Below are 25,483 nucleotides of genomic sequence, written 5' to 3'. Positions count from 1 at the left end.
GAAAAGGTTAAGCGTGGATTTGGTTTTCTTTGGTGTAGAGACTGCTATTGCTATTGATTGACGTAGCTGAACTCAGAACAAGAGCCAAAGCTGAGGTATTTCCAGCAGCTGTGAACATTTTCAGATGTAAGGAGTGTAAAAGCAATGGAATAAAAAGCAGTGACATTTTCAATATGAGACCAAAAAAGCCCAACTCATACTTTATTTATTTATCCAAAATAGTTTGAATTATTCATTAAAGTCGATATAAGTGTGTGAAAATACAAGGTGTTTCAAGAAGCAGCATCATTAGGGGGAAGTTAATCATTTGGCAATATTAATTTTGTAACAGACTAGTGATTTTTTTCAGTGAGGATTTTTTTCCCCATCAAACTCTTCAGGACGGGCAACTTTTTTTGCATACTCTTGGCCTGAATACAAAGGAGATGGGGCAGTATGATTTCCAAATATTTTCCTTTTCTCTCTGTTCGCCTCCTTCATTTTTTTTTCCAGACAAAGTAAACAGCCAGTCATTATCCCTGACCAAGGCATAACGTGCCAAATCTCGCGCTTATTTTCTCAGTTCTTATTTGTTTCATTAATGCTTTGGTGAGGGATGCTTTGGTGTCCCTTTTCTGGGATGAAGGATGTTTGTGGTGTGACTTTCCCCATCCATGGTTTCTGCAGAGCACACCTGCAAATTCTCTCGCCTGTTTTGTGCAAGTGTGACAGAGTTGAACATAGGACCTCACACGAGTGCTCTAAATACAGGGATTCTAGTTTTCAAACAATGTCTTTTAAAGATAAAATTAAACCTAATTCTCCAAATGTTGTGAAAGATCTTAAAGGATCAAGACATTCAGTGCTCTGTAGGTGGTAGATACCTGTCATCAGAAACCTGCTCTATTAATGCACCTCGACCCATCCTGAAAGGATCTCCCTCTGTTCAGTGGCCTCTATGGCTGTGCCTTAAACATTGCTCTGAAATACACTGAATTGCACTCTGTGCAAATGATGACTTTTAAATCAAATTTTCCTGACTGTGCTAGAAATTTGGCGGGAATTAGCAGTATTAGGTGAGGCTTAAGAATTAGTGCCATCACATCTTTGAATTCAGACGCAGAGCAAACAATAAGCTGCCTCTTAGCTTAACATCTTCACTTGGTGGGGGAAATACTAGAAAGATTAATTACTATCCCCAGGACAGCAAATATGCTGCTTGTGCTGTTCTTTGGGTGCAGGGAATATGCAGCGCCAGGGCCGTACGTGGGCAGAGCCATGGTGAAGAGAGGCTACATAGTTTTGCGTTGCTTAAAAATAGGCATCCTGTGCCATTTTAGACACCCCAAAGTGTCTGCGATGTTGGCCTGGGCCTGACTGGTATGATGCAGAACCTAGAACCTGAAGGAAATCTGTTTCCTGCAGAAGCGTGGTGGGAAGCTGTGAAAGATACCCTAGGGTGTTTCAAATGGCTTTGTTTCAGCAGTGAGATCCCATCCTCCATTTCTCAAGTCTCAGGTTATCTTCCTACCAAGTTACTCTTCCATGAATCCTCCTCACAATGTGGCTTCTTGGTTGTGTCAGCAGAGCCCTCAAAGGAAAGCAGGGGGATAGTCACAGTCCTGAGTGCTGTCCTGAGTTAATCTGGGAATAGTCCCTAGTTGAATTGTTTCCACAGGATAAATACTGCAGGAGGTAGGCATCAGCAGTTGCTATAGCTGAACTATTGAGGACTGCAGTTTAATTGGGCATAAAGAGCAATCTCTGTTTTACAGTCAGGGTTCAACAGACCTTTCACTGAGGGCAGTTGCAAACTTAAGCATTTCTATCGTGTCCCTGTACCTGCTTGTGTTGTTTTCTGCCCCGTTCCCAAGCTGTGCCACTAAAGAAACACTGTTGGGGACTTGCTAATGGAGCCACGGAGGGGATGACAAGGCTTTATCCTGTCCCTGGCAGGTGCTGGCACATTTGGCTGTGTCTACATTAGCAGTTACCAAGTTGAGCACCTTGTGCCAGTGGCTGACACAAGGCATCTCTAACAAGGAGATGCTGTTTTTTTCATGCAGATGAATTCTTTCAGCCAGGACAGCTGACGCGGTAATACACCAAAACTGCCGCAGGCACTGGAAAGAGGGCCAGGAGGAACAGTGGGGAGGAGGCGAGGGCATTCTGTCGGGAGTGAAGGCTTGCTAGTCCTTCAGTTAAATTGAAAAGCTCAGGATTTCTTGCATAAAAGACTGACTGTAGTCAGAGTTTTTCCTTTTTCACCCTGAGGGTAGTGGAGGGAAAGCAGTTGCCATCACTTAGTTGCTATTCTAGATTCACACGGTTGTAGTCTAACTAGGCCAGCGCTGGTGGGTGGGTGATAAGGCTGCAACCCAACAGGTGTGAGGATGCTCCTGATGGCCATTAGCAGTACCAAGTCTGAGAGACGAAACAGTGGAAAAGGCGCTACCTCTTCATGAATAATGAAAGCTGTTCAAGGAGTTCATGAATTAGGGTGCCATCCACCTCCAAGTTTATAAAAGTCGGGAAAGGCAGCCTTCAAGATGTGGTAGGAAAAGGCAGATTTACTTTTCCAAGGCTAGGCTGCATTTATTAGGGGTGAAAAATATCACTGTTGGACATGTGCGATATATTAAAGGCAGTGCTGTCTCTGACAGTGGCGAAATGTTATTTACCACTGCAGTGTGGTCACTGAATTTTTACTTTCATGTACAGGATTTTGTCCTTAACAGTTGCATAGCTGAATGAAGACTGTGAGAATATTGAGGTCAGAGCTGCCAGTTAACCTCCTGATTTCAGAGGCTGATTACTCAATAAATCAAAGACCAGACCCAGCTGAGATGATGGGGAAAAGGTTGTAACAATCCAAGGAAGGGTTGAGTTAATCACGCAGTAATGAGTTTGGTAGGAATGGGAAGGTGGGTGGTCAGGAAAGGCGCAGCCTTTTCAAGCTCATGAGAAGGCGCAGTATGTAACCTACGACACTTCCGTCTTGTAAGCTGGGTTTGGATACTCTATTTACTTTACATCCCCCAGCAATTGGGGAGTTCCCTGTATAGCAGTGTTTTAATGAACAAACTCATATGTGATGTTCCCCAAGACTGGCTTGCTCCACTTGATAAAGCAAGGTAGAGCTGGGGGGAGACCTGGAGTAAAGGAAATACTTTGCTTGTACATCATCTCCAGAAGCCACTCAGGAATGTGGAGCTGAATTAACTGAAGGTAAGGAGTTGGCCAGCGTTAACTCTCTCTGTGTGGATGCTCTCATTCAGAAGTAAAGGGACTTTAAGTTCTCTTTAACCATTAAAGAGTTCCTGTCCTTGCCTGGGGATTAAGCTGAATTGGATTAAGGCCAAAGTACTTCTGAGCAGGGGCAGCCTCAGTGGCATTTAAGGCACTTTTAACACATTGAATTACCCTTTTGTCCCACCTGGAGCGCCTAACTAAAGCAGTACAGAAGATAAGAGGAGACTTGCATTCTCCTGGTGCACTTGCGGCTGCTCAGAGGTGAATCACAGGCAAGTCCATGGCCTTGCAGTTACCATCCTACATTCTTCCTGCACTACACTTGGGAGCTCGATGGAAACACTTTTCGGCAAATACTTGAGCAAAAACTTTTCCAGCTCGCTTGGGAAACAGTAATACTTTAGCACAGGCTGTATAAGCGCAGCCAAAAACCTTCCTTCATACTCAAGCAGTCATCTTGCTGAAGTTTCTGCTATCCTAGTGCTGGACTCTGAACTAGCAAAAATAAAGACGTATGGCCTACATGTGCTGCAATTATGTCTCTGATCACAGCACAAACAAAGCCTTAAACCTCAGGATGACAAAGAGGTATCCGAGTGAGGAAGTCTGTTTGTTTGCTGGTAGAAAGAGTCAGGTTTTTTTTTCTAACCCTGGACTGCAGTGTTGATAAAACAGGCTGACTTGGGAGACATCTCTAGTGTATGTTAAAGTAAAGCCAATCTCTGTAATTAACGGGGGGATAAATAGAGGTTTAATTACTCAGAAGGCACCTTGGGTGAAAGATTCATGGTAATTGTTGTGTATCCTCTTGAAGGATTCACAGTGCTCGTGGCTCCCTTTGTAGCAATAAAATACAGGGTGAGTGGCAGGCAGTCTCATAGGACCTCTCTTCTAAGGACTAGTCCAGTTAAGGTAGCAAATGCAAAGAGGCAGTGGTACTCTTCAGGCTTTTTATCACAATAAAAGCCCCTTCCCGAATCTTAAGGGATTCCTAAGCAGTGTGTCAATTTGAGATCAAAGCACTTACAGTCAAATCAAGAGTACGTTGGAGGAGATTTCCCTTATAGGCAGCTTCGTCCTGATGCAAACATACAGAGGCATATTTCTTACCATTTTTTCCACTTTCTTGCTTCCTGTAGAGTAACACCCTTCTCTTGGGTTCCATGTAGAAGATAAGATGTGTGCGTGTGGGGAAATGGACGCTATAGCTTTGAGTTTTGTAGCATGTTGTTAAAAGGCTGGCTGAGCAAAAGAAAAATCCATGCCACCAAGACACGTCTGTTTTCCTTGTTCCCCAGTTTATTATCTTTTGGTCTGCTAGGGCCAGGAGGAGAGGAATCTAGCTCGCCTGTTTCTTTATTCTGCCTGCTTAATTCACTTTTTAAAAATTTAATCTTTTCAATTCACTTAGTTTGGCTAGCACTGTAAATACGGTGCAAGGGCTCTGTGCTGATGATGTATAACAAAGTACCCATTTTCTTCCCCTACACAGAGCTGAAGAAGCAAGTGGAAAGTGCAGAACTAAAAAACCAGCGTCTGAAAGAAGTTTTCCAGACCAAGATCCAGGAGTTTCGCAAGGTGTGCTACACACTAACGGGGTACCAGATCGACATCACAACTGAGAACCAGTATCGACTCACCTCCATTTACGCCGAGCACCAAGGGGACTGCCTGCTTTTTAAGGTAGGTCTGCGTACCCCTCGCTGCACCTGCTTCTTTGGGTTCATGGTTTTCAGCATGCCAGAATGTATTTTCTCTTTCTCTGTGATTAGACTGGAAAATCACTGCACCCCTGCTATGTGACAGGGTGTTCCTTATGAGGGAAGTAAAGATCCTTGCTTCTTTTAAAAAATTACCTTAGAAGGTTTGGCATCTGGTCTCCCACTTATATATCAAAATCAGGAGTAAAGAGAAGAGACTATATATGCATAATACCTAAGGCATCTGGCCTTGCACTTCACCTTTTTATATTATCAGTTATATACGCCGCAGCAATAAAATCTTATGTAACCATCAAGGTTTCATCCTCACTTCACTGTGAGATGTATGTCCTTACTGTCTTTGCTATCGTCTAGCTTGTCTGCATGTCATCATCTTGTCTTTATGTAAATTGGAATTCCTTTGAGCAGCAACTCATCCCTGTGTGTGTGAAGTGCCATTTACGTGAACAGCACAGAGGAGTAGCAATAACAGTCTGTCTTCTGCCAGTCTGATACCTTTATTGGTCTAGCTAGGTGGTCTGAGGTTGGGTTCTGGCTTGATAGGTGCTGTTTTTCTTCTGCGTTACCTTCTAGCTGGTACCGTTGGGTTGATACATTAGAGAGCTGAGGTGTGACATGAGAGCCATCAAGCTATTAAGTTACATCTTCATGTCAGTTCAGGTGTCAACAGCCCAGGTTTACAGGTCAGTGGGAGAACGTTCTACTTGGTGACAAACACAACTGGCACTTAAAATCATACCTGCCTCCCACTGATCCCCCTGGGGTGAGTCTCATTTATGAGAAGGGTGAGGGTTTTGGAAGTGTTCAGTACAGGAGGGGACTCTACAAGCAGGACCTGAAGAAGTTGTTTCTGCAGACCTACTGCTGTGTGCCGCGTGTGGATTGCTGCGGTATTGTTTCTTTACATAACAAGACAAACATTTTCCTGTTCTGCAACTCTAGAGCCTCAGAAAAGAAAAAAAAAAAAAACACCACCAAATAAAGCAAGTGAGGGTAAATATAAGACAGCACCTAGGATCCTTAGTAAACTAGGAAAATATCGCCAAAACTGTTGCGTTACTTATGACGTTTCTGGACTGAGACACATGACAGCAAGAAAATAAAGTTCACTGTCAGGGGAGGAGGATGTCTGTTGGTTTTAAGGTACAGTCATTGAATCCCGAAAACAGTTCGTGCTGAGGTGGTGCAATGCTGTTAGCTCTAAGACCTCCAGAGGCCTGTGCTCACACCTGTACTCTTAAATGTTCAGTGAATGAAACGTCAGCAGACTCCTGGAGACGTCTGTTGGCTGCCATGCCCAGACAGTACAACTAGCAGTTCTTTCTGCATCGTAGGAGAGATGGAGTGTTTGGAGAAAGTTAAGAAAACATGAGAAAATTGCATACTGGCCACATGAACAAGAGCTGGCTGGCTTCAGTAGTTTGTCTTCAGTAGGATCAAATATTCCTTCACGTCATGGTAATAGAAATAATTTACATGCAGGAGAATGAATAATCAAGTAGGGATTCCTCTCCCTAAACACTCTTCTTGCTTTCTCTTCTTCACTCAAGTCTTTATTCCCAAGTAAGTCCAGAAGATGGAGGTAAGTGTCACCAGGTAGACCAGCAGCAGTTTCAAGATCTCGCATTTCCCAAAACCAAGGGTGGGTTGCTTATTGATTCATGGAATTCCTCAGCCTCTCTTACCTCACACATCTCTTCAGATAAGAGAAGCAGATTTGCCAATTAGAGCCTGAACAACAAAATCTCAGACTCTCTCCCTGTTCAGTAAATCGCAGACAATTCCACCGTCTGCAGCTTAGAATAGCAGTAGAATATAAACAACAAATTATTTCCTTGCTGAGTCCAGGCAGCTGGTTCTCATGTATGTACCAAGGCTTGAATCCTGACTACGGCTTCCAGCGAGGTTGTGTGTTTATGCTGTGGAATTTCTGAGCCACAGTAGACTGTGGGTGTTTGTGTTTCATTAACCCAAAGAGGTCACAAAGCAGGGAATGCTATTTGTATTTATTCCATTCAAGCAATTTATGGAACAGGGTCTATATAATTAAACCAGAGAAGTCCCCTGGCACTTTACAAGCTTCTGTAGTTTGCCTGTAAACTTTAGAGCGTATTTCAGTAGCACTGCTGGTGGCATTTAATTTTCAGTGAGGCTTCAATAGCAGGGATGCAATAGGAGCTATTGTAATGTAACCTCTTCAAAGCTAAATGAAGATGAAAGGTGTGTTTGGTTTTCCGGACCAAGGTATGCTGTTACTGTAGTAGAGCTTATTATCTACATGCTGTACGTGTCTAGCCAATTCGCATCAATTGGAATTAGAGCTTCAATGAAAGGGTTAATCACAGTGCCATGCTGTGAATATAAATGACTGTATCTACAAATGAGCACTGAATTCCAATGAAACCATATCAGTATTTATTGGCGATCCCTATTGATGCAGCAGATGAGCTCATCAACTTGAAGGATGTTCCAGTGATTTTCAGACCCTCTGTGTGTGAGTGCGTAGGCAGCAAAGTGCATCTCACTTCACAGCTCGCTCTCGCTTGTTTGCTCTTTTTTATTCTTTTAATTAAATGCTGTGGAAAGCGGTGTTACAGATTCCTCACCAGGAGTTTAGTTGCTGATGATTTTTTTGTGGGATGTAATGCATTACAGTTATTGGGGCACTTGGCAGTTTCATATTGTGTTACTTGTTGCTGGTACATTAGATGTGTTAGGCCATGACACAGACTTTGCATTCTGCATAATGCTTGGCTGCTGTGTCTAGGCCAGGCCACCTGTGAGATATCAGAGCTGCATTGAATCCCTTTTAACAGACATATTTAATAGGTCATTACAAACAAACAAACAAACATTGCTGGGGAGCCTCAAAATCAGCTTAGCCAACTTGGAATTAAGCAGTGGCAAACCAGGATGTCATTGCTTGGCCGTGTGTATATCACGCTGTTTACCCTTGTCTCTGGGTAGATCCTGAATGAGAGTAAGGAAATGAGGTCTTTAGAAAGGCAATGGCAATTGTTTCAGACAAAGAAGGTCTTTTGGTAAACAGAAAGACTGGTCAAATTTGAAGAGGAGATGATTTGGAGACACTTGTACAAATGAACAAACAGTGGAGAGAAATTAAATCATGGGCTTTTTCTTTTTGTGTGCCTAAAGACGCAGTCTCAGCCAAAGCATTTGAAGCCAATCAATTTAAAATGAAAAGAGTGGAAATCCTTTTATTTTACAGACTGTATGGCTTCAAGGTGCTGCTGAGAGCAGGAGCTCAGTAGGTTTTCTAAAATGTTTGTGGTGGGTTGACCCTGGCTGGACGCCAGGTGCCCACCAAGCTGCTCTATTACTCCCCTTCCTCAGCTGGACAGGGGAGAGAAAATACAATGAAAGGCTCGTGGGTCAAGATAAGGACAGGGAGATCACTCAGCAATTACCACCACAGGCAAAACGGACTCAACGTGGGGAAAATTAATTTAATTTATTACCAACCAAATCAGCGTAGAGTAATGAGAAAATAAAAACTGAATCTTAAAAACACCTTCCCCCCCCTCCCCCCCTCCCTTCTTCCTGGGCTTAACTTCACTCCCAATTTTCTCTACCTCCTCTCGCCCAGCGGCGCAGGGGGACGGGGAACGGGGGTTGTGATCAGCTCATCACACCTTGTCTCTGCTGCTCCTTCCTCCGCAGGGAGAGGACTCCTCACACTCTTCGCCTGCTCCAGCGTGGGGTCCCTCCCATGGGAGACAGTCCTCCACAAACTTCTCCAACATGTCCTTCCCACAGGCTGCAGTTCTTCACAAACTGCTCCAGCGTGGGTCCCTTCCACAGGGTGCAGTCCTTCAGGAGCAGACTGCTCCAGCGTCGGTCCCCCGTGGGGTCACAAGTCCTGCCAGCAAACCTGCTCCAGCGTGGGCTCCTCTCTCCACACTTCCCAGGGGGTGCAGTCCTTCAGGAACAGGCTGCTCCAGCGTGGGTCCCCCACAGGGCCACAAGTCCTGCCAGCAAACCTGCTCCAGCGCGGGCTTCCCACGGGGTCACAGCCTCCTTGGGGCATCCATCTGCTCCACCATGGGGTCCTCCACGGGCTGCAGGTGGATATCTGCTCCACCATGGGGGCCTCCACGGGCTGCAGGGGGACAGCCTGCCTCACCATGGTCTTCACCACGGGCTGCAGGGGAATCTCCGCTCCAGCGCCTGAAGCACCTCCTCCCCCTCCTTCTTCAGACCCAGGTGTCCGTGTCTGCAGAGTTGTTTCCCTCACATATTCTCACTCCTCTCTCCAGCTGCAGTTGCACAGTTTTTTTCCCCCTTTCTTAAATATATTATCACAGGGGCACTACCACCATTGCTGATGGCCTCAGCCTTGGCCAGCAGTGAGTCCATCTTGGAGCTGGCTGGCATTGACTCTGTCGGCCGTAGGGGAAGCTTCTAGCAGCTCCTCACAGAAGCCACCCTTGTAGCCCCCCCACGACCAAAACCTTGCCGTGCAGACCCATTACAATGTTAAGATATCTTTGTGGACACATAATAATACTTAGTTTACATTAAATATTTACATTTAACTTAAGTAGGGACATGCAGAGTGCTCTGCTTTGAGGTGTAAAGGTAGCCTCTTACTACAGATGTTAGGAAGAAAATTCCCATGCATGCTGCTTATTTTCTGGGTTGTGTCTACATATGGTTTTGCTGCTGCTGTACCTGGCAACATTCAACTCCATCCTCTGGAAATACTTGGGAATGAAGACTTGAGTGAAGAAGAGAGAGCAAAAAGAGTGCTCAGAGAGAGGAATCTGTGCTTAATTATTCACTCTGCTTCAGGTAAACTGTTTCCACCGTCATGGCATGAATGTGGTGCTGGTCACTATTCTCGATAGGATCCTGGACTGAAAAGGCAATCGATCTGATCCTGTGTAACAGCTACATCAAATCTGGTGGTTTTTGAAATCTTTCTGGTTTCAGGTTCCTCTACTTTCTTAGAAAGGAGTGCTCAGATCTCTTAGTAATTCATCTATAAATTATTTGGGTCTAAGTTGGCTGGTAAGAAAGTTAAAACAAACAAACTCTTTCCAGTATCACAGCAGTGTTGTGTCTGAGCTCCTAAGTACTCTTGGCCAGAAGGCTGCCTTCAGACAGGTATTTTCTGTATCCTTGGAGCCCAGTCCTGCAGATTACAGAATTCCGTCTGCTGCCAGGTCTCGCCCATGTTGTTATTTTCTGTCAAAATTACCAAATGGAAACCCAAACACCAGCGGTAGTTGATTGAAGAGCATCCCCAAGATGGTAGGCTTGATGCCTTGAAAGAGAATACCCAAGATGTCAGACAGCAAACAAAACCAGAAGCATCATGACACAGCTTGAGAATGTTGCCAGCTATGGGGCTGGTACTTCTTGCTGCAGAATAAAACCTTTATTGGTGTCTTGTTGGATTGGTAATATGGTAATAAAATCAACAGCTTTTCTGCAACCTGTTAAATTAACAGCCAGTGTGCACACACTGGCTTCGATGCACACCTCTTTAAGGAGTTACGTAAAGAGTTGGTTTGCAGATGTACAAGGGGAACTGTCGCTGTCAAACTTCAAGGCAATCTGAAAAGTTAACACTTGCTTCTGATGTGGTTCACCATGGGTGCAGAGGCAGAATGTAGGGGGGTGAAAGGCATAAAGGCTTTGTATGGAAGAAGGGTATGGTGGAAGGACAGATACCATCTCTAACCTCTCAGTTTTCCTTTGCTTGCCTCGTTGCTTGTGTACCCTGCCGTCCTGTTGTTGTCTATATTGACAAGGTGTGTAAAACGCGATAGGGCAGCTACGCAGACAAGAAGTAATAGTTTAATTCTCTTTTCTTGAGGAGGGAAATGAGGCTGGATTGAATAAGAAAGACCTCGGAGGCTATTTTTCAAACACAAAGTGATGCTGACAAACTGCTGGCTGAAAGGGGGAGACAAAACTCATGTGGTTAAACGTGCAGAGAGAGTCCAGTCTGCTGAGATTCCAGCACAGCCTTAGCATCAGGTTGGCCAGGGTGCACCAGTGAACGATGTACATCTCAGAATGAGCAGGGTGGTTTATACAGGCATTACTTCTACTCGCCTGAGTGCTCTTGTTTCGTCTTGAAGCTGTTGGGATCTGAGTCCGCATGCTTGGCATACCTGCAGTTTCAGTTATTTCCTCCTTGAACCCAGCAGAGTATCTCTGAGAAGCACGTTCTAGCTGTTTGTTTCTTTTTGCATCTCTATCTTCTCCCCTCTCCTCCTCCTCACCCTTGATGAGTCTCGAGGAGAAAGAAATCACAATTTTGATGGAGTGCTATTCTTCCAGCAGCCGTCTCGCACTCTTGCACACACAATCAAAGATAACAATGGGGCTCATCGGTGGAGCAGGCCAGGCAGCAAGAGCTTGATTAGAGATTGTAGGCCTCTGTTAACTCCTCATTCTTGTTAATTACAAGTTATTTTATTTTTATATTTTGTTTTCAATTTTCCCGTGTGGTTGCTGGAGACTTGATTTCTGCTCAGCTGAGGGAGCGCCCGCCATCACTGTGCGAGCGTGATGCCTTCCTGCCAGATGATTGCGCTGGGATTCCTGGAAGGGTCAGCAAGGACCCATCTTGGGTTGCACTAATCAGCAGCTCTAAAACAGGAGCTGTTGAGCAATCTATGGTGTTACAGCATCAAATCCTGTATTTAAACTTCCTACCCATCATTTTCTTTCAGATACTGTAGCAGCCTGTTTCATGTTAGGACCTAACTTTAATTCTTGCTACTGTCTTCATCTTATTCTGCTCTTTCTCATGCTTTTTTTTCCTCCCGACACAGTTTCTCTCTTACTTCATGTGCTTCCCTAAACAACTGCCTATCCCCTAGGGAGGGGAAGTTTTTTTTCCTTTTTTTTTTTTTTTGTTTTGTTTGTTTTGTTCAAATGAAACCAGTCACCTCGAGGATAGTGGAGAGATCTAACAGAAGGTTTTCTTTTTACTGCAGAATTTCTGAGCAAAAAAGATGCTGCTCCAAGACTTCAGGAGGCTGGGCTGAAGCCTCGTTCCAACTGAGCAAAGTTAATGCTCTTTCTCTGCCTCTGTTTCGCATCTGTACGAGGTGGATTATGTTCCTGCCAATGTCATTAGACTGTTGTGAGAATAAATAGACTGTGCTGATGGGGAACATAGAGCAGCTTTGGGCTAGGGCATACACTCCCCTGTTACCTGTCTCTCTGGCGCAACACCCATTTCCAGCGTGTTGGCACCACTTGCTCCCCTTCCCTGCCATGCCTGCAAGTCTGCCAGGGTAGACCCAGCCATGCAGGTAATTAATGCTGATGATGTTGGAGAATTATTCCAGTGACTGAGTCTTTCCTGACTAGCAGGAGGATGGTACGTGTGAGGCTCTCCCAAAGGTCAGGGATTTGTCTTGCTGATGGGTGCATCCTCTCTGTTGGAGTGACTGATCTGTAACGCTGTGAGGCAGATACATAACCCGTCACTTCAAAAAAGCAGGCCTGGTTTTGGGCAGGAAACATGAGGTTGGCTCACAGATGCCATGTGAGATTCAGGCTGTCCCTCTGCAATTCCTTGTTTGCTTTGTAATCATCAGCTGTTGGCCACCAAGTTGCTTTTGCAGTTTCCCTTCCCTTTGCTCCTTCATGCCCCAAGGGGCATGGCAGTGCAGGTGCTGTATCTCCAGGTTTCCCTCCCCGCAGCACCCTGCTTGTGGTGGCATGAACTCTGCCTCTCCGTCTGCACTTCCCCTCTCTCAGCAAAGGAGCAGGGCACTGAAAAAAGCTTTTGTTATTTCCACAAATTCTGCACCTGACTTTGTATCACTGTCAGTACTGCTGATGGCCTCATCCAGGCAATAGGACATGGCAGACATTAGCCATCTCAGCTGAAGGACCTCAGCATCTGTTTCCACGGCTTCTGGTAGACTTGGCAGTGTTAGGTTTATGGTTGGACTCGATGATCGTAAAGGTCTTCTCCAACTTAAATGATTCTGTGATTCTGCAATAACAATAAGTAACCGAATTACTGGAATACGCCTTTTTTATAATAAGTTTGCAATTCACTTCCCTCCAAATCCCTTTTTCCTTCATTAAAATATCTCTTATTTAATGAAATGGGAGAGACAACCCATGCTTTCTAGGGACAGTCACGTGCACCAACATGGAGCACAGGTCACTGATGAGAACGTAATTAAACCAGAGTATCCAGGCTGGTGTAGCAACGTGTGCGGCCCTGGAGGGATGCGTGGTGTAGGACAACACAGGGGGCAGGTCGTGCCCTAGCTCTGCCTGGGCCCCAAACCAGGCAGCCGCTGACTCCGTCCTCATGCCGCATGGCAGAGCCAGGCAGCCCTGCACACCACAGCACAACCCTGTGCCCCAAACAACACAAAAACTGCTGCTGTGTCAGCGTAAGTTAGCAGGAGGCAGAACAGATCCTGGCTGACTTACCTGCTACAATAAAAGCGTCTCCTTCCTTTTGCCTCCCCCCCCCCCCCCCAGTTTCCAGCACCCATGTGATTGCAGTTTGCTGAAGAAGAGTTGTTCTTGTCGCTGGCTGTGTGCGGTCTCCCCATGGGAGGTCTCAGGAGAGAAGGACGTCTGCATCTGCCCGCTGCTGTATTTGAACAGCTTACAAAGGACTATGTGGACTGACAGGACTGTTTATGCACCATGAGATGAAGATGATGTTGAATAATGGATAAAGCAGAGGGGACATAAGCAAAACCCCTCCCCGATTCTCGTTCCCATCTCTGTCACTAAATCTTCGCGTGGCCTTGCTCTAGGTCACTCGAGGGGTTTTCTCTACCCCTCTCACTTGGGTGCAGGCTATTACCATTCATAGACTTCCATGGGGGTTTGAGAAGCTTTCCAAAATGTTCTGTGATGGGGAAGCTGCGTGAGAATGGGTTGGAGATGTAACCGGTGCAGCTGGCTTTTGTTACACGTGAATGGATGCAGCAAATTGTCCCTCAGACGCGTGGTGCAGCTGGTGTGGGCCAGGGGGCATGGGGCAGCATGGCCGCTCCTTTCCTTGTCTGTAGGTACCTGCCACCTTCAACTGGCATTAAATGTCTTCAATTTATTTATTTATTTATTTATTTATTTGCATCTGTGGTAGTTTCAGAAGATGTTCTACTTAGAGCCTGTGTGATCGGCACTCTTGAAGGAAAAGGCAATGCCTTCGAGTCCAGACAATGCGGGAGTACCAAGGCCTCGCTGCAGCATACATGAAATTGGTGTTTTGCAAAGCAGCTTTTGATACACGCTTGTTGCTTTCCCTGGCTGCTCTGTTGTGAATTTGCGGAACACGCAGAGCCGTGTCAGCAAACCACAACCCTGCTGGTTGCTTGCATATGGTTATGTTCAAAGCTGCCTATGAAAAGGGGGGGAAATTGCTGGAGGTTTTAATCCTTTTATGGGGGAAAAGTCTTGAGTTTCTGGGTACCCCGCATCTCAGCCATCTTCCCTGGCTGCTCCACAGTCTCAATTATTCATCTGTCCTTGGACATGAGGAGGAGGGGACAGGCCATCTTTCCTGCCTTGGGTCAGTTCTGGGCGTCCGGTTGGTGTTGGTCTGCTCCAAGGCTGGCATGTTCAGCCGCAGCAAGACTGTCGTGACATCATCTTCTATGCCATCCCTGTGTGACAAATGGTGTCAGGGACTCTAGCAATCCCTGTGGCTCTTTCCTCCACTTGCAATCCCTCATGGACATCTCTGAAGCCTCTTTTTAGCTGGCTGTGAGGAGTGGTTGGTGGTGCAGAGGGCATGCAGTCGGAGCATTGCCGAGGGACTTCAAGATGGTTTTTGTACTACTCCTTCACCTTTTCCCCTGTATGTTCCAGGAACAGGTTTGTGAGATGACCTCTAGGAAAAGCAGTTAGTTCCAGGAAACAACTCTGAGGTGAGATGCAGCTGGTAACATCCAGCAAAGCACCCACCAGCATATGAGTGCCCCAGGTCATAGCAGCACAGCTCAGCCTGCACAAAGCCACCAGCCGAGAGTAAGTGGCAGCTGCCGCTTCTCTTCTTTTTCAAGTAAGCAGCATGCTGTTTAAATACAAATATAATTAGGACTTATCTCTTGCTTTGGGAGTTATAGTTACTACCCATGCTTGACTGGGGCAAAAGATTTTCTAATCTCCAGGGAGGGAGGGGAATGTGTGTTTGTGTGCATAAAAATCTGTTCACAAATATGGAATCACAGCAAAAGATTCCCATGCTGGGGTATGGTCTTGGAACATCTATCGTCTCCATCTGAAGAGTGGATCTGGGCTCATATAAAGGTCTTCTCCTTTATTTGTTGTGAATATAAATGCTTGTGTTATGCCCTCATCTAGGATTTCAGAGTTAAAAGGTTTCAGCCTAAATTTATTTAGGATAGCAACGTGGTTGGCCCTTTCCCACAAGGCTTGGCAGGTGAGTGGGGAGGGATGTAGTGGGGGAATAGTGAGGAGAGAGAATGGGGTGTCATGGTCACAGGTCCCCTTTGGCAGCCAAAGGGCCACCAACAGGGGTGAGACGGGAGATGGGATCTCACCGCCATATGTTCCTCTGTCGTCCTTGTATTGCTTCCACGCTTCAAAGTCTAAATGCTCAATTACCACATGGCTCTTAACCATGAAGTTAGTGTTGCGTAAACCAGTTAATATGCTTTCGCTCAAACTGGCTTGCCAGTTTAAGATAAGAGCCCGTATTTCAAAGCTTGTTAGGCAGCTCTTCTTCATGGGATCCCAGTCTCTGCCATGTTCGGGTGTTCCCTGAGACCTTTACCTAAACAGAGGTCTCTTACATTTTCTTTTTGAGAAACTGCTTGTAGGAAAGCAAAAATAATAACCGCTGTGAGCGTACCTTCTGCTTTGCTCCAAGGCATCCCACCTCTATTTGGAGGCAGTTATTGCTGGAGAGGGTTGGAAGCACCTCAAGCATTCAGTCATGGCATTTCTTGAAGATTTGATGCACTACACAGCATTGCGAAGTCTTAAGCACAATGTGCAATGCAGGCTCTCCAGATCATAACATGTCTTGTCAGTGTTGCAATGTGAATCTATTAATGCTGGTGTCCTTGCCACGGTGCTGTATCTGTGTAGCAATGACAGAATGCAGCAGTACACTGAAAATCCTTCTGGAGAGCTTTGTTACAGGAACTGGCTGCTGTGATTCTGGTGGAGTCCTGCCCTATGCTACAGTACAACAGTTTTTGCAGCTCAGCTCTTTACGTTGTGTATACTCAAGGAATTAATACTTAACATGGATACAGATTAATGTTAGGATTTAATAATGCATCAACTGTCTTTATTCATGTACACGGAAATGGTGAAAAACCTATCTTGTTCTCACATTTGCTTCAAACAAGTACATGAATCACCCTAACTCCACACACAAAAAACATTCATTCTGCCCCATGTGAATGTTAGCGGTAAGAGCAGGTAACTTAGTACTATTTTAGGACTTTGGATTTAATGTATTTTCTTTTTTCCCAATTGCATGAGAACATCCTTTGAAGAAGAAGTGTGGGAAGGTATTTTCTGTCAAATCTATCTTACAAGGACTCATAGCTAAATCACATTGCTGCTTTCTCCTCCACGGGGGAAACAGGGAATTTGAGACCTGAGGATGACCTCCAACTTTGGTAACTCCCAAGATTATCTTTTGATGGCATCTTTAGCTTCTAGAAGACGACAAGCCTGTCTGCCTGTATCTTGGAGGGAATATGTCAAACTGAGGCTTGAAAATTTTAATTTGTCCCTAATCTGTATTCAGTTTCAGCTAAAGCAGGTAGCTGATAACATTGGATCTATCTCAACTGTGTTCTGGGGAGCTGACATAAATTTCAACCTTAAACTGAAGGGTTTGTCTGTCTTAATGGAAGGCTCTGGAGAGCGTTTCATGTGCTAGCTGTCACTTTGCATTTCTGGGATGTATCCGACTCTGGAGAGGGGACTGTCTGCAGATGATTTTTATATGAAGCAGATAGTGGAAGAGGTGCATGCAGCACAAGGCGGGGGTTTATAATCACATCGGTGCATTCAGTGACTAGTTTTCATGCCATGTGCAATGTAGCTACGATGAAACTGCAGCAGCTGTTGGTTTGCCGATCCCTGCGAAAGCTCTTGTGTTTCTGGGTGTTGAAAGGGCCCAGCTGACAGTTGCACGGAGGCCCAGAAGTTTTGGACATGTGTGTAAACAGCTGTCCGTCACTGTATTTCCCAGGAGGTTGTCAGGCATCTGTGCGTGTCTCTGTCGGGCAAGAATCTCACCACGTTGTCCTGGGAAAGCACAGGAGATGTCCTTGGCTTTTTGGCAGAGTCACTGCAGCCCAAAGTTGTTTTTCTTCATATAATTCCATTAGAGTGATGACAGTTTCAAGTTGGAACAGAAAAAGATCTGATGAAAGGACCACTCTGTAAGTGGGGAAGACAGACAGAGTGGAAGCAGTAACTAGCAAGGTAATAGACGGTGATGGATCTATAATCTTTGAGGCTGCTGTAAGCAGTAAATTCCTAAATAGTGTCCTTTCAGCCTTAACCTATTTATTTGCAAAGTGCTAAATTTAATTTTCCTTAGTCTGCAGGAAAGCAGCATCCCAGGAATAAACCTTTAGCCCAGCCAAGAAGCTGTGCCAAAGTGCTTGTTCCAGCATTTCCATTTCCTCTTTGCTCTGCACGGAGCGTCAGGGCTGTGCGCCCCAGCACATCGTCTCTCAGGTGTGCTGATGTCACGAGGCTGGAGTCAACGCTGCTGCAAGGTGGGATGTATCCTGCTCTGGAGCCTTTTCAGAAGGGGAGATTTAATAGCCGCAGGCTCAGTAAAACCACCTGGACTCTGTAATAGCAGAATGAATGAACCTGTCCCGAGGTGGGAAGGCTGGCACGTGACAGCATGCGAGGGAGCTAATACTGCACGTACTGATGCTCTGTCTGTCCTGTAGATACAGGACCGCGGTGCTAAAGGCTCTCAGCTCAGAATAGCTTCAAGAGTTGAACAGCATGTAAAAGCTCATGTATGCTGAAACCTTCACAAAGGCACATCTTGAGGAAGAAAAGCAGCGAGTTTTCCAAGCAACCAATGTTCTGCACATTTGCCCTGCAAAGTTTCAGCAAACGTGGTAAAAAGTAGGTTTCCGTGCGTTGCTTTTTAGTAACTGTGGTAGCGCTGTGCTGGTGATATACACAGCGTGTGTTCTTCTGGAGCTAGCACGGAGGTTTTTCCCCAAAATTCACAATTTAGTAGAGTTTTTAGAAACGTTGCTTTGATAAAATATTTCAGGAGGAAATGCACAGCATCTGAATCCAGGAGTTGACTTTGAGTGAGCATTTGGCATTTCTGTAGTCGTCACGACCCCAATGAAGTGCAGCGTGTGCTGTCACTAATCCAGTTGCTTCAGAGAAAGTCGGTTCTCAGTTTCAGAGCTTTGCTATTTTCCTGCCTGCAGAGGATTTCAGCAGAGCTCCTCACAGCACTCTCCGTTCCTCTTTGTCCCTTTCTTATCCCCATGACGGCAGCACAAGCAGCGCTGCGTTGGCTGGTGGGAAATATCCTGCCAGTGCTGCCCTGAGTTCCCACCATGTTCTCAGCCTGTTGCTGACATGTGAATGGCAAGACGCTCCTTCCCAAGGATTGGAGGAGTTTGCCATCTTTATTCTGCTTCAAGGTTCGGTTCAGTTGGCACTCAGTAAAGTGCCACGGAAAAGACAGTCTTATTTTTCTGTGTTTGTTCTATATTGCCATTTTTTAGCATCTTAGGAATTAAATCGGTATCTGTAAGTTTATACCCAACCCTTCCTCCTCCTTCTCTTATCTAAATCTGGAGAAGGGTTCTGAGCCCCTCAGCTCTGCGTGCTGCTCAGAGCTCTGACTTCCCTCTCACATTTGTTTTAAAATAAATAAAAATAACAGTGCCAGGAATTGAGGGTGGAGAATTACGCAGGCTTTTTGCCTGCTTTTTCTTTTGATGCAGAGCTGATGGGAAGGGTAGCTCCGCTGCAGCCCGGGAAAGGACCTTCCTGAGCTGATGCTGAATTTGCAGTGGGGGTCTCTGCTCTTCTGGAATAGGGAGAAATTGCCCCCAAGGGGTGGGTGCTGTGTGATCGGGCACCCTTTCCTCACCAGTTTGCAGGTTCCTTGGGTCTTGCTCTTTCCGCTGATAGGTGTGGGTGCAGATGAGAAAATTGACCTTGTTTGTGAGTCGAGAAGGTGTCTTGCTCTGAGGGCCTTTCTCCGCTATTCTTTCATTTTAAAGCACATTGTCATAGAAAATCTCATTAGCCACATTGGAAGTCTCTCAGCCTACAGTCAGCTTGCCAGTGAGTGATAGATATACAGTGTTGATTAATATTTACATTTGGAGATTTTCCCTTACACAGGGGATTGTGTAGAAAGCCATGAGTACTTGAGCCTTGGAAGAACCTGGGATTCACTCTCTGCACTGAATTGAGCATTGATAGGGTATTAAACTGAAATGGCTTCTCCACAAAAGCAGAACTTGATCAACCTAAAAACACATTTTCCTACTAGATTTTCTCCTTCAAGCTAGGTCTATAGGGAGGCTTCTTATGCAGGGGGTAAGCGGGCAGCATACCAAAGGCCTTCAAACTGCAAAGGGGCATCTCCAGCTTGCCTGAGCTGCTTCCATCACTCAGGGACTGAAATTTTAATCATTGAATTAATTTTTCAGAAACCAAAGTGCAATTCTGTAACCCCAGTGGCATTAATAATGAATGCAGGGAAGAGAGACATTAGAAGGAGAAAGAAGGGCTAGGAAATTTGGGGTTGGGGAATGAATTTGGGGGGGGGGGTATTATTTTGAAGAGATAATGTATGGGTTGGATCTCCTTGTCCCTGGGCCTTTCTACTTGTCTTGTCCATGCTTTGTCCAACAGAGTCCACTTCATTTCTGTCCAAGGCATCTTTCGAATACTTATCCCCCCCTGCTTATCTTCACCTGGATTTTCTTTTCCAGGGTAAATAGCCAAGTCTGTACACACGCGGTCCCACTCCTCATCTCCAAAGCAGCCCCGTGAAGCATTGCAGGGGCTTCGGTCATATCGCAGAGAGCGGAGCAGCAGGCTGCAGGGTTCACCTGCTCTGGCAGTTTTAAAGAGGATGAGGCCTGAACTGCAGCCAAGATGCCAGAGGTTTCTGCCTCCTTTTGGCTCCTTCTTTCCTCTCTCAAAGAGCATGCAGATTTTTTTTTTTCTAATTAAAAGTATTATATACCAGAAGATTAATTAGCAATGAAAGTGATTTTTTTCCCTCCCTTAGTGCCAGTGGAAAAGGCCTGTGCCAGGCGACTACCAGAGGGAGCTGGGATTTCTCCCTTTAATGGATTCCAGGCAATTTGCCTCTGGACAGCTATCTTATAAATAATGAATGTTTGCACAGATTTTCCCAATTCTCAGGCAGCGCAGGTGGTCTTCATTTCAACCATCCCAAACAAATCTGGAACAAGAGTGCACCTCGGTCACCACATGAAAGGGACAATTCCTCACGTTCTCCCTCCCCTCCTCATTGCATGCATCAGGAAGACCACCTATGGTTATGGATTTGTATCTTTATTTATTTGAAATCCCATCAAGCATACACATCTGTGCTCTGCCATTCCTCCTCCCTGTTGCACGGTGCCGCCAGCAAAGCCAGAGCGGGCATTCGCAGTGGATGGGCACATTTGCCTAAGCAGGAGGTCTCCTCACGGTCAGATGGGCTGACGTTCTCAAAAGCATGTAGGACTGTTGCTGGCAGACGAGACTCAAGCCCAGGTGCACATGCGTGTGATTGCAGGACATTTCCAAGGCCTTTGTGCTCCCCTCCAAGGCTCACAGTAAGAGGACGATTCTTTGAATTGTTATATTAATCTTTAGAAATGAGGATTTGGTTCAATGGGTGCTCCACAGAGACCAGCCTAGAGGAGAAATCCTTTCCCAGAAGGAAAGCTATTCTTGAGTTAAAAGCACCCAAGAGTGATTTATGCAGTGCAGGGACTTTAAAGTGGCCCTGATGCAAGGATGAATTTCAGCCCAGAGGAGGACGACAGAGCCTGAGGGTTTCTCTTTGTGTTGTGCCACTTGCCCCATTTATTTCCTGTCCATTAAAACTGAAGTGGTGGCTGCAGGAGGATGAAGGTGAAGGTCCCCAGCTGCAGAGACCACCCGTGGTCATCAGCCACCTGGTTCAGAGAGAGGCTGGGGGTTGCTCCAGGAACCTTTTCTGTGGCTCTAAATGCAGCAGCTAATGACACCTTCCACTCAGCGGGAAGAAAACAGAACTACTAAACTTGCGATTTGGCACAGTGGGAGTGTGAGTTTGTCCTGCCAGTTTCTTGTTGCTATATATTTCCAAGATTTTTTTTTTTTTTTTCTCCCAAGCAGGTGGAATCCAGATCAGGGGGTTCATTTTAAGGATTCAAATTATGCATATGGAAGGCACAGCCCCAAAAGGAAAAGACTGATTGCTGCTTATAAGTCATCCGGCATAAAAAGGAGAATGTGTGGGTTCTCTGGGAAAAGCCACATGTCTTGGCCTTATGAGTAATGTGTAGTGATGTCCCATTAGGAGCCATGTTCCCAGTACAGTGTTGAAGGAGATGTATATATTTCCATATAATTTTAATCATTTTGACTTACGGTTTAACTATGTGCTAGGCAGGCTGTGCAGAGGTTCCAGGAGAATACTATTTTAGATGGCTTTGGGGGCAAAAGAAAGAAGACAACTGAAGGCAAGGTTAGAAATAGCTGAATGTTTCCAGTTGAGCAAGTTTTACGGTCATGTGCTGTGATAATTGAAGGTTTGCTGTTAAATGCTACGAATCTGTGCTGGAGAAGAAAACATGTCCCCAGCTAGAGACTGCTGCAGTCTTTTGCTGCCGGTGTGAGGAGCGAGAATGCTCTTCGGGCAAGAGGTGCTGTTTGAAAGGAAACGTGAGGAGCAATAATGACAGCTTAGCAAGGCCCAGTTCTTTTTGGGGTAGGGTGTGTTTTGTAGAGGAGCCATTCATCTCCAGGGGTTGTGAAGGGTCATCCTGAAGAGGCATGAAAAAGTCATATTAATTCCTCCAGCAGTGCCTGGAATGGATCTGTTGAGCTAAGCTTGCCCTGGTGCTATTAGGAGATTATGGGGTAAAGCAAGTGAATACCGTGGAGGTAAAACTATCGGCCTGTCTAGTTCCCCTTCTACACCTCCGTATGCTGTTGCCCCAAATCTGTGTTACAGCACTGGGGGACAGACAACTGTCACCAACTCAGACTAGTGAGGTGCTCAAAAGCTGATTTCTGCAACCAGTGGCAGAGTACTTAGAGCAAGTGAATGCGTGATTTCTGGAGCAGTGACTTGCTTTAATGTTCTTATCAACTATTTTGCAGTCTTTGTTAAAAGAGGTCAAAGCTCATCCCCCTGGGTGGGGACTTCTTGAGCACAGTACTTATTATTAGGGCAGTACCATATCTTGTAATTACAGATGTAATTCCCATCTCTGTAGAGAGCCAGCCTATAGCCTGGGTACCATTTAAGAGTTTCATGAGATGAATTAAGCAAGGATGGATTGAGCAATACAATGAATTTCAACAGACATCACTTGCCTGAAGTCCTGCAGGTGTTTCAGACGAGATATGAAAAGTAAATACCTTCCCTCATCTTCCTTCCCTTTCTTTTCCGTAGTAAGCAAGAACAATCGCATCGTTCTGGGTGCCATGCAGTAGCCATGATCTGATGACTTGGGGCATGGTTGTTTGAAAGGTTGCCTCATCCCCTGGTCCCTGCTATAGCAGCTGGGAGAATCTGTATTTCTATTCCTGTCTGACACTAAAGTATAAAGATTTTTGCCTGCAAAGGACCTATGTCTTAGAAAATTGCTGTTGCAGTACATCTCAAGAATAAGATTTTGGCAAGCTTCAAAGTATGATGTAAGAGATTCTTACTTAATTTAGCACTTCGTTAACTTCACTTTTTTTTTCCCCCTTACCTACACGGATGGTAGCAGTGCTTATGGTATTCTGCAGGGAGTTCTGTAGTTTATATGCTTTGTATAAAATCATTTACCTAAGTGCAGAATAAATCAATCAGACTTGAAAATAAAAAGGGAAAGCAATCAACCTTGGGCTTGAAACAAGGAATAGGTGAAAGACTGAAAGAAAAGAAGGACAAAGAAGATGAATTGTGAAGAAAAATAGAAACAAAACTGCCGTACAAAAAAGGAGGGAGAAAAGAGGGAAAGAACAGTGGTAAGACAGAAAAAGCCAGGGAAGGCCAGACATACAAGTTAATGCAATGTATTTTCCTCTGTAATTATATTCGTTCGATGTAGATTTGTGCCAGGCACTTTACAGCAGTGTTAATGAGAAGAAGGAAGCAAGAGTTGATATACAGAGTGGTTTAAAAGATAGAACTCGAATCAAATTGCTGCTGTTCTCGGTGGGCATGGATATATTTAGCATCACAGCATACTGTGTATAGTATGCCATTACAGTCTTACACAAAGTCTTTTGAATGAAGATCTCAAAGCACATTGCATTAGTTCCAGTGCACTATTTCCCAAATTCTTACACAGTCTCTGGTGTTGAGAGCTACAGTTGCCAGTTGTTGCTGTATTCATATTTTTATACAGCACATGTCAACGTGGAAGCTGGGTCAGCTGTCCACTGAGGAGACTAGTCTTGCCATCTTCATGTAATTCATGTCCTGCAGCCTTCTTCGGAAAAGGTTTTACTACCACCAGCTTATCTTCAGGTGTGAGGCTCTTCAGAGTCTGTCTCAGAGGAAGGAAACTAATTCACCTCACAAATGGAGCATGTTTCCTCTGCAAATTTGCATTTGCCTTCCTTGCTTTCAGACATCATCCTCCAGACAGATGATAGTCTCGTTGCCCTCAGCCCCCCATAATCCTGTTAATAACCTCGCTCTAATGATGCACAAAGTGCTGAGGAGTCACGTACTGCACTCATGATTTCTCAGCAGTGCAGCTTGCACCCCTTAATCCTGAAAAACCACAGTATAGATTTTACTGGGAAAAGGGGAAAGGAAAGGATATTCCCAGGGACTACAGAAAATATACTTTCCCTTATGTATGGCTCAAAGAAGTGGAAAGCTCGTGTGTGCATAGACTGCTATATTACCGACAGGTAGGAAAAATGCTCTGGAATTATTCACACTGGCTCCTGGCAGGAACTCAGAGTCTCGTGGATTATCCACCGAGGCAGAGACGAGGTGAACAATAGGGGTTTAATTTAAGGAATGTTTTCCCTGCCTTCAGCACGTCTCTCCAGCTCACATCTCTGTTCCCTGATTGCAGTGTAATCTCGCTCACTACTCCGTGGCCATAACCTCCTCTCCCCCTTTTGGCAGTGGAGAACCAGCAGCCAATTTGTGTCCAGAATTAAGGTTGTGACCCTCTCCACTTCCCTCTGCACTTGGCAGCTGCTGAAGGAGGTACACAAAGGCTCTCTACTAATTGTTAGAAAAGAAAAATTTCTGACCCTGAATTGTTTGCTGAGATATTCTGTAGTTTATTTTCCTCTGTGCAGCAACAGTTTTCAGCAAGAGCGGAGGATTGATTGCTCCCGCAGTTTATTGGAAGTGCCTGTTTTAAAGGAGTCTGAAATATTATGGATGTCAGATAGGAGATAGCTGGGCACTCTCTTGATGAGGAGATCTGGTTGTCCTCAGTGCATTTCACCTGCCTTTTGGGAAATGACAGTCATACCTAGGAGCTGTAGATGATACTGCATTTCCTCTTACTAGTTTAACTGCTAATGCTTCAGGTGAATTGCTTGTTAGGGAAGGCAAAATTATAGATTTCTTTTTGGAAAGAAGAATGGGATTATTCTCCTAGCTGAATAAAACTGCAGATTTTGGGCACAATTGACCCATTTGTACTCACAAATGTACAACAGCTTTGTAGGTGGTAATGACTTCTGTCAAATTCTTTTATTTTATTTGTCACTTTGAACTATCAGCTTATAGAGCAACCACAAAGGCTCCTTGTTGGTAGAAAGATGGCTTTAAGTTGCTGAATTATTACAAGCATCTTAATGCAAAAGGAACTAATCTTTTTATCCAGGGCTAGCTTTGGGCTCTGCTTTCCCTCACGACCTGGATGTTGTAGAGGAACAAGAAAATTAGTCCTAAAAAGATGACTTTGCTATATGTGAAGCAATCCTCTGTGCTCCCCACATTTCTGAAGGCTGCTGCTTGCAGTGCTGAAATGTTGCAGTATGGAAAATATAGGTAAGATCTGGAGGAACACCCAAGATGTCCACAAGGACACAGAGGGGACTTCCCATTGTTTTACGTTTACAAGAATATGTTGTGTGTAGTGTTCAAAACTGTGGGTAATTATATTTTGCAATGAAATCTATGAACAGCTGTGCCTCTTCCTTTCCATGCCAAGTCCCAACTTCAGGAGTCCACGTTGTCTCCACAACAGTCAGATAGCACATTTGCCCCCTAAACTAAGTAGAGGTTGCAAGGCAGAAGAAATCTCCTGGGAAAATGATTTTTCTTTTAAAAACTTGAAGCAGCTTCCATGCAGGGAAGAGAAGAGGGATGCAGA

General features: G+C 45.1%; 1 protein-coding gene across 1 annotated transcript in view; it reads left to right on the top strand.

Moving 5' to 3' along the window:
• MAD1L1 (MAD1 mitotic arrest deficient-like 1 (yeast)) overlaps window positions 1-25,483 on the top strand; it is a 382,016-nt gene that overhangs the window by 281,523 nt on the left and 75,010 nt on the right. The window contains exon 17 of the mRNA XM_009320026.1: window positions 4,724-4,914. Coding sequence (XP_009318301.1) covers window positions 4,724-4,914 — 191 coding nt within the window. The remainder of the gene's footprint in view (window positions 1-4,723; window positions 4,915-25,483) is intronic.

This window comes from Pygoscelis adeliae, unplaced genomic scaffold, assembly GCF_000699105.1.
Source record: "Pygoscelis adeliae isolate BGI_AS28 unplaced genomic scaffold, ASM69910v1 Scaffold242, whole genome shotgun sequence".
NCBI classification, from domain to species: domain Eukaryota; kingdom Metazoa; phylum Chordata; class Aves; order Sphenisciformes; family Spheniscidae; genus Pygoscelis; species Pygoscelis adeliae.
This window is presented reverse-complemented; position numbering and strand designations above follow the sequence as displayed.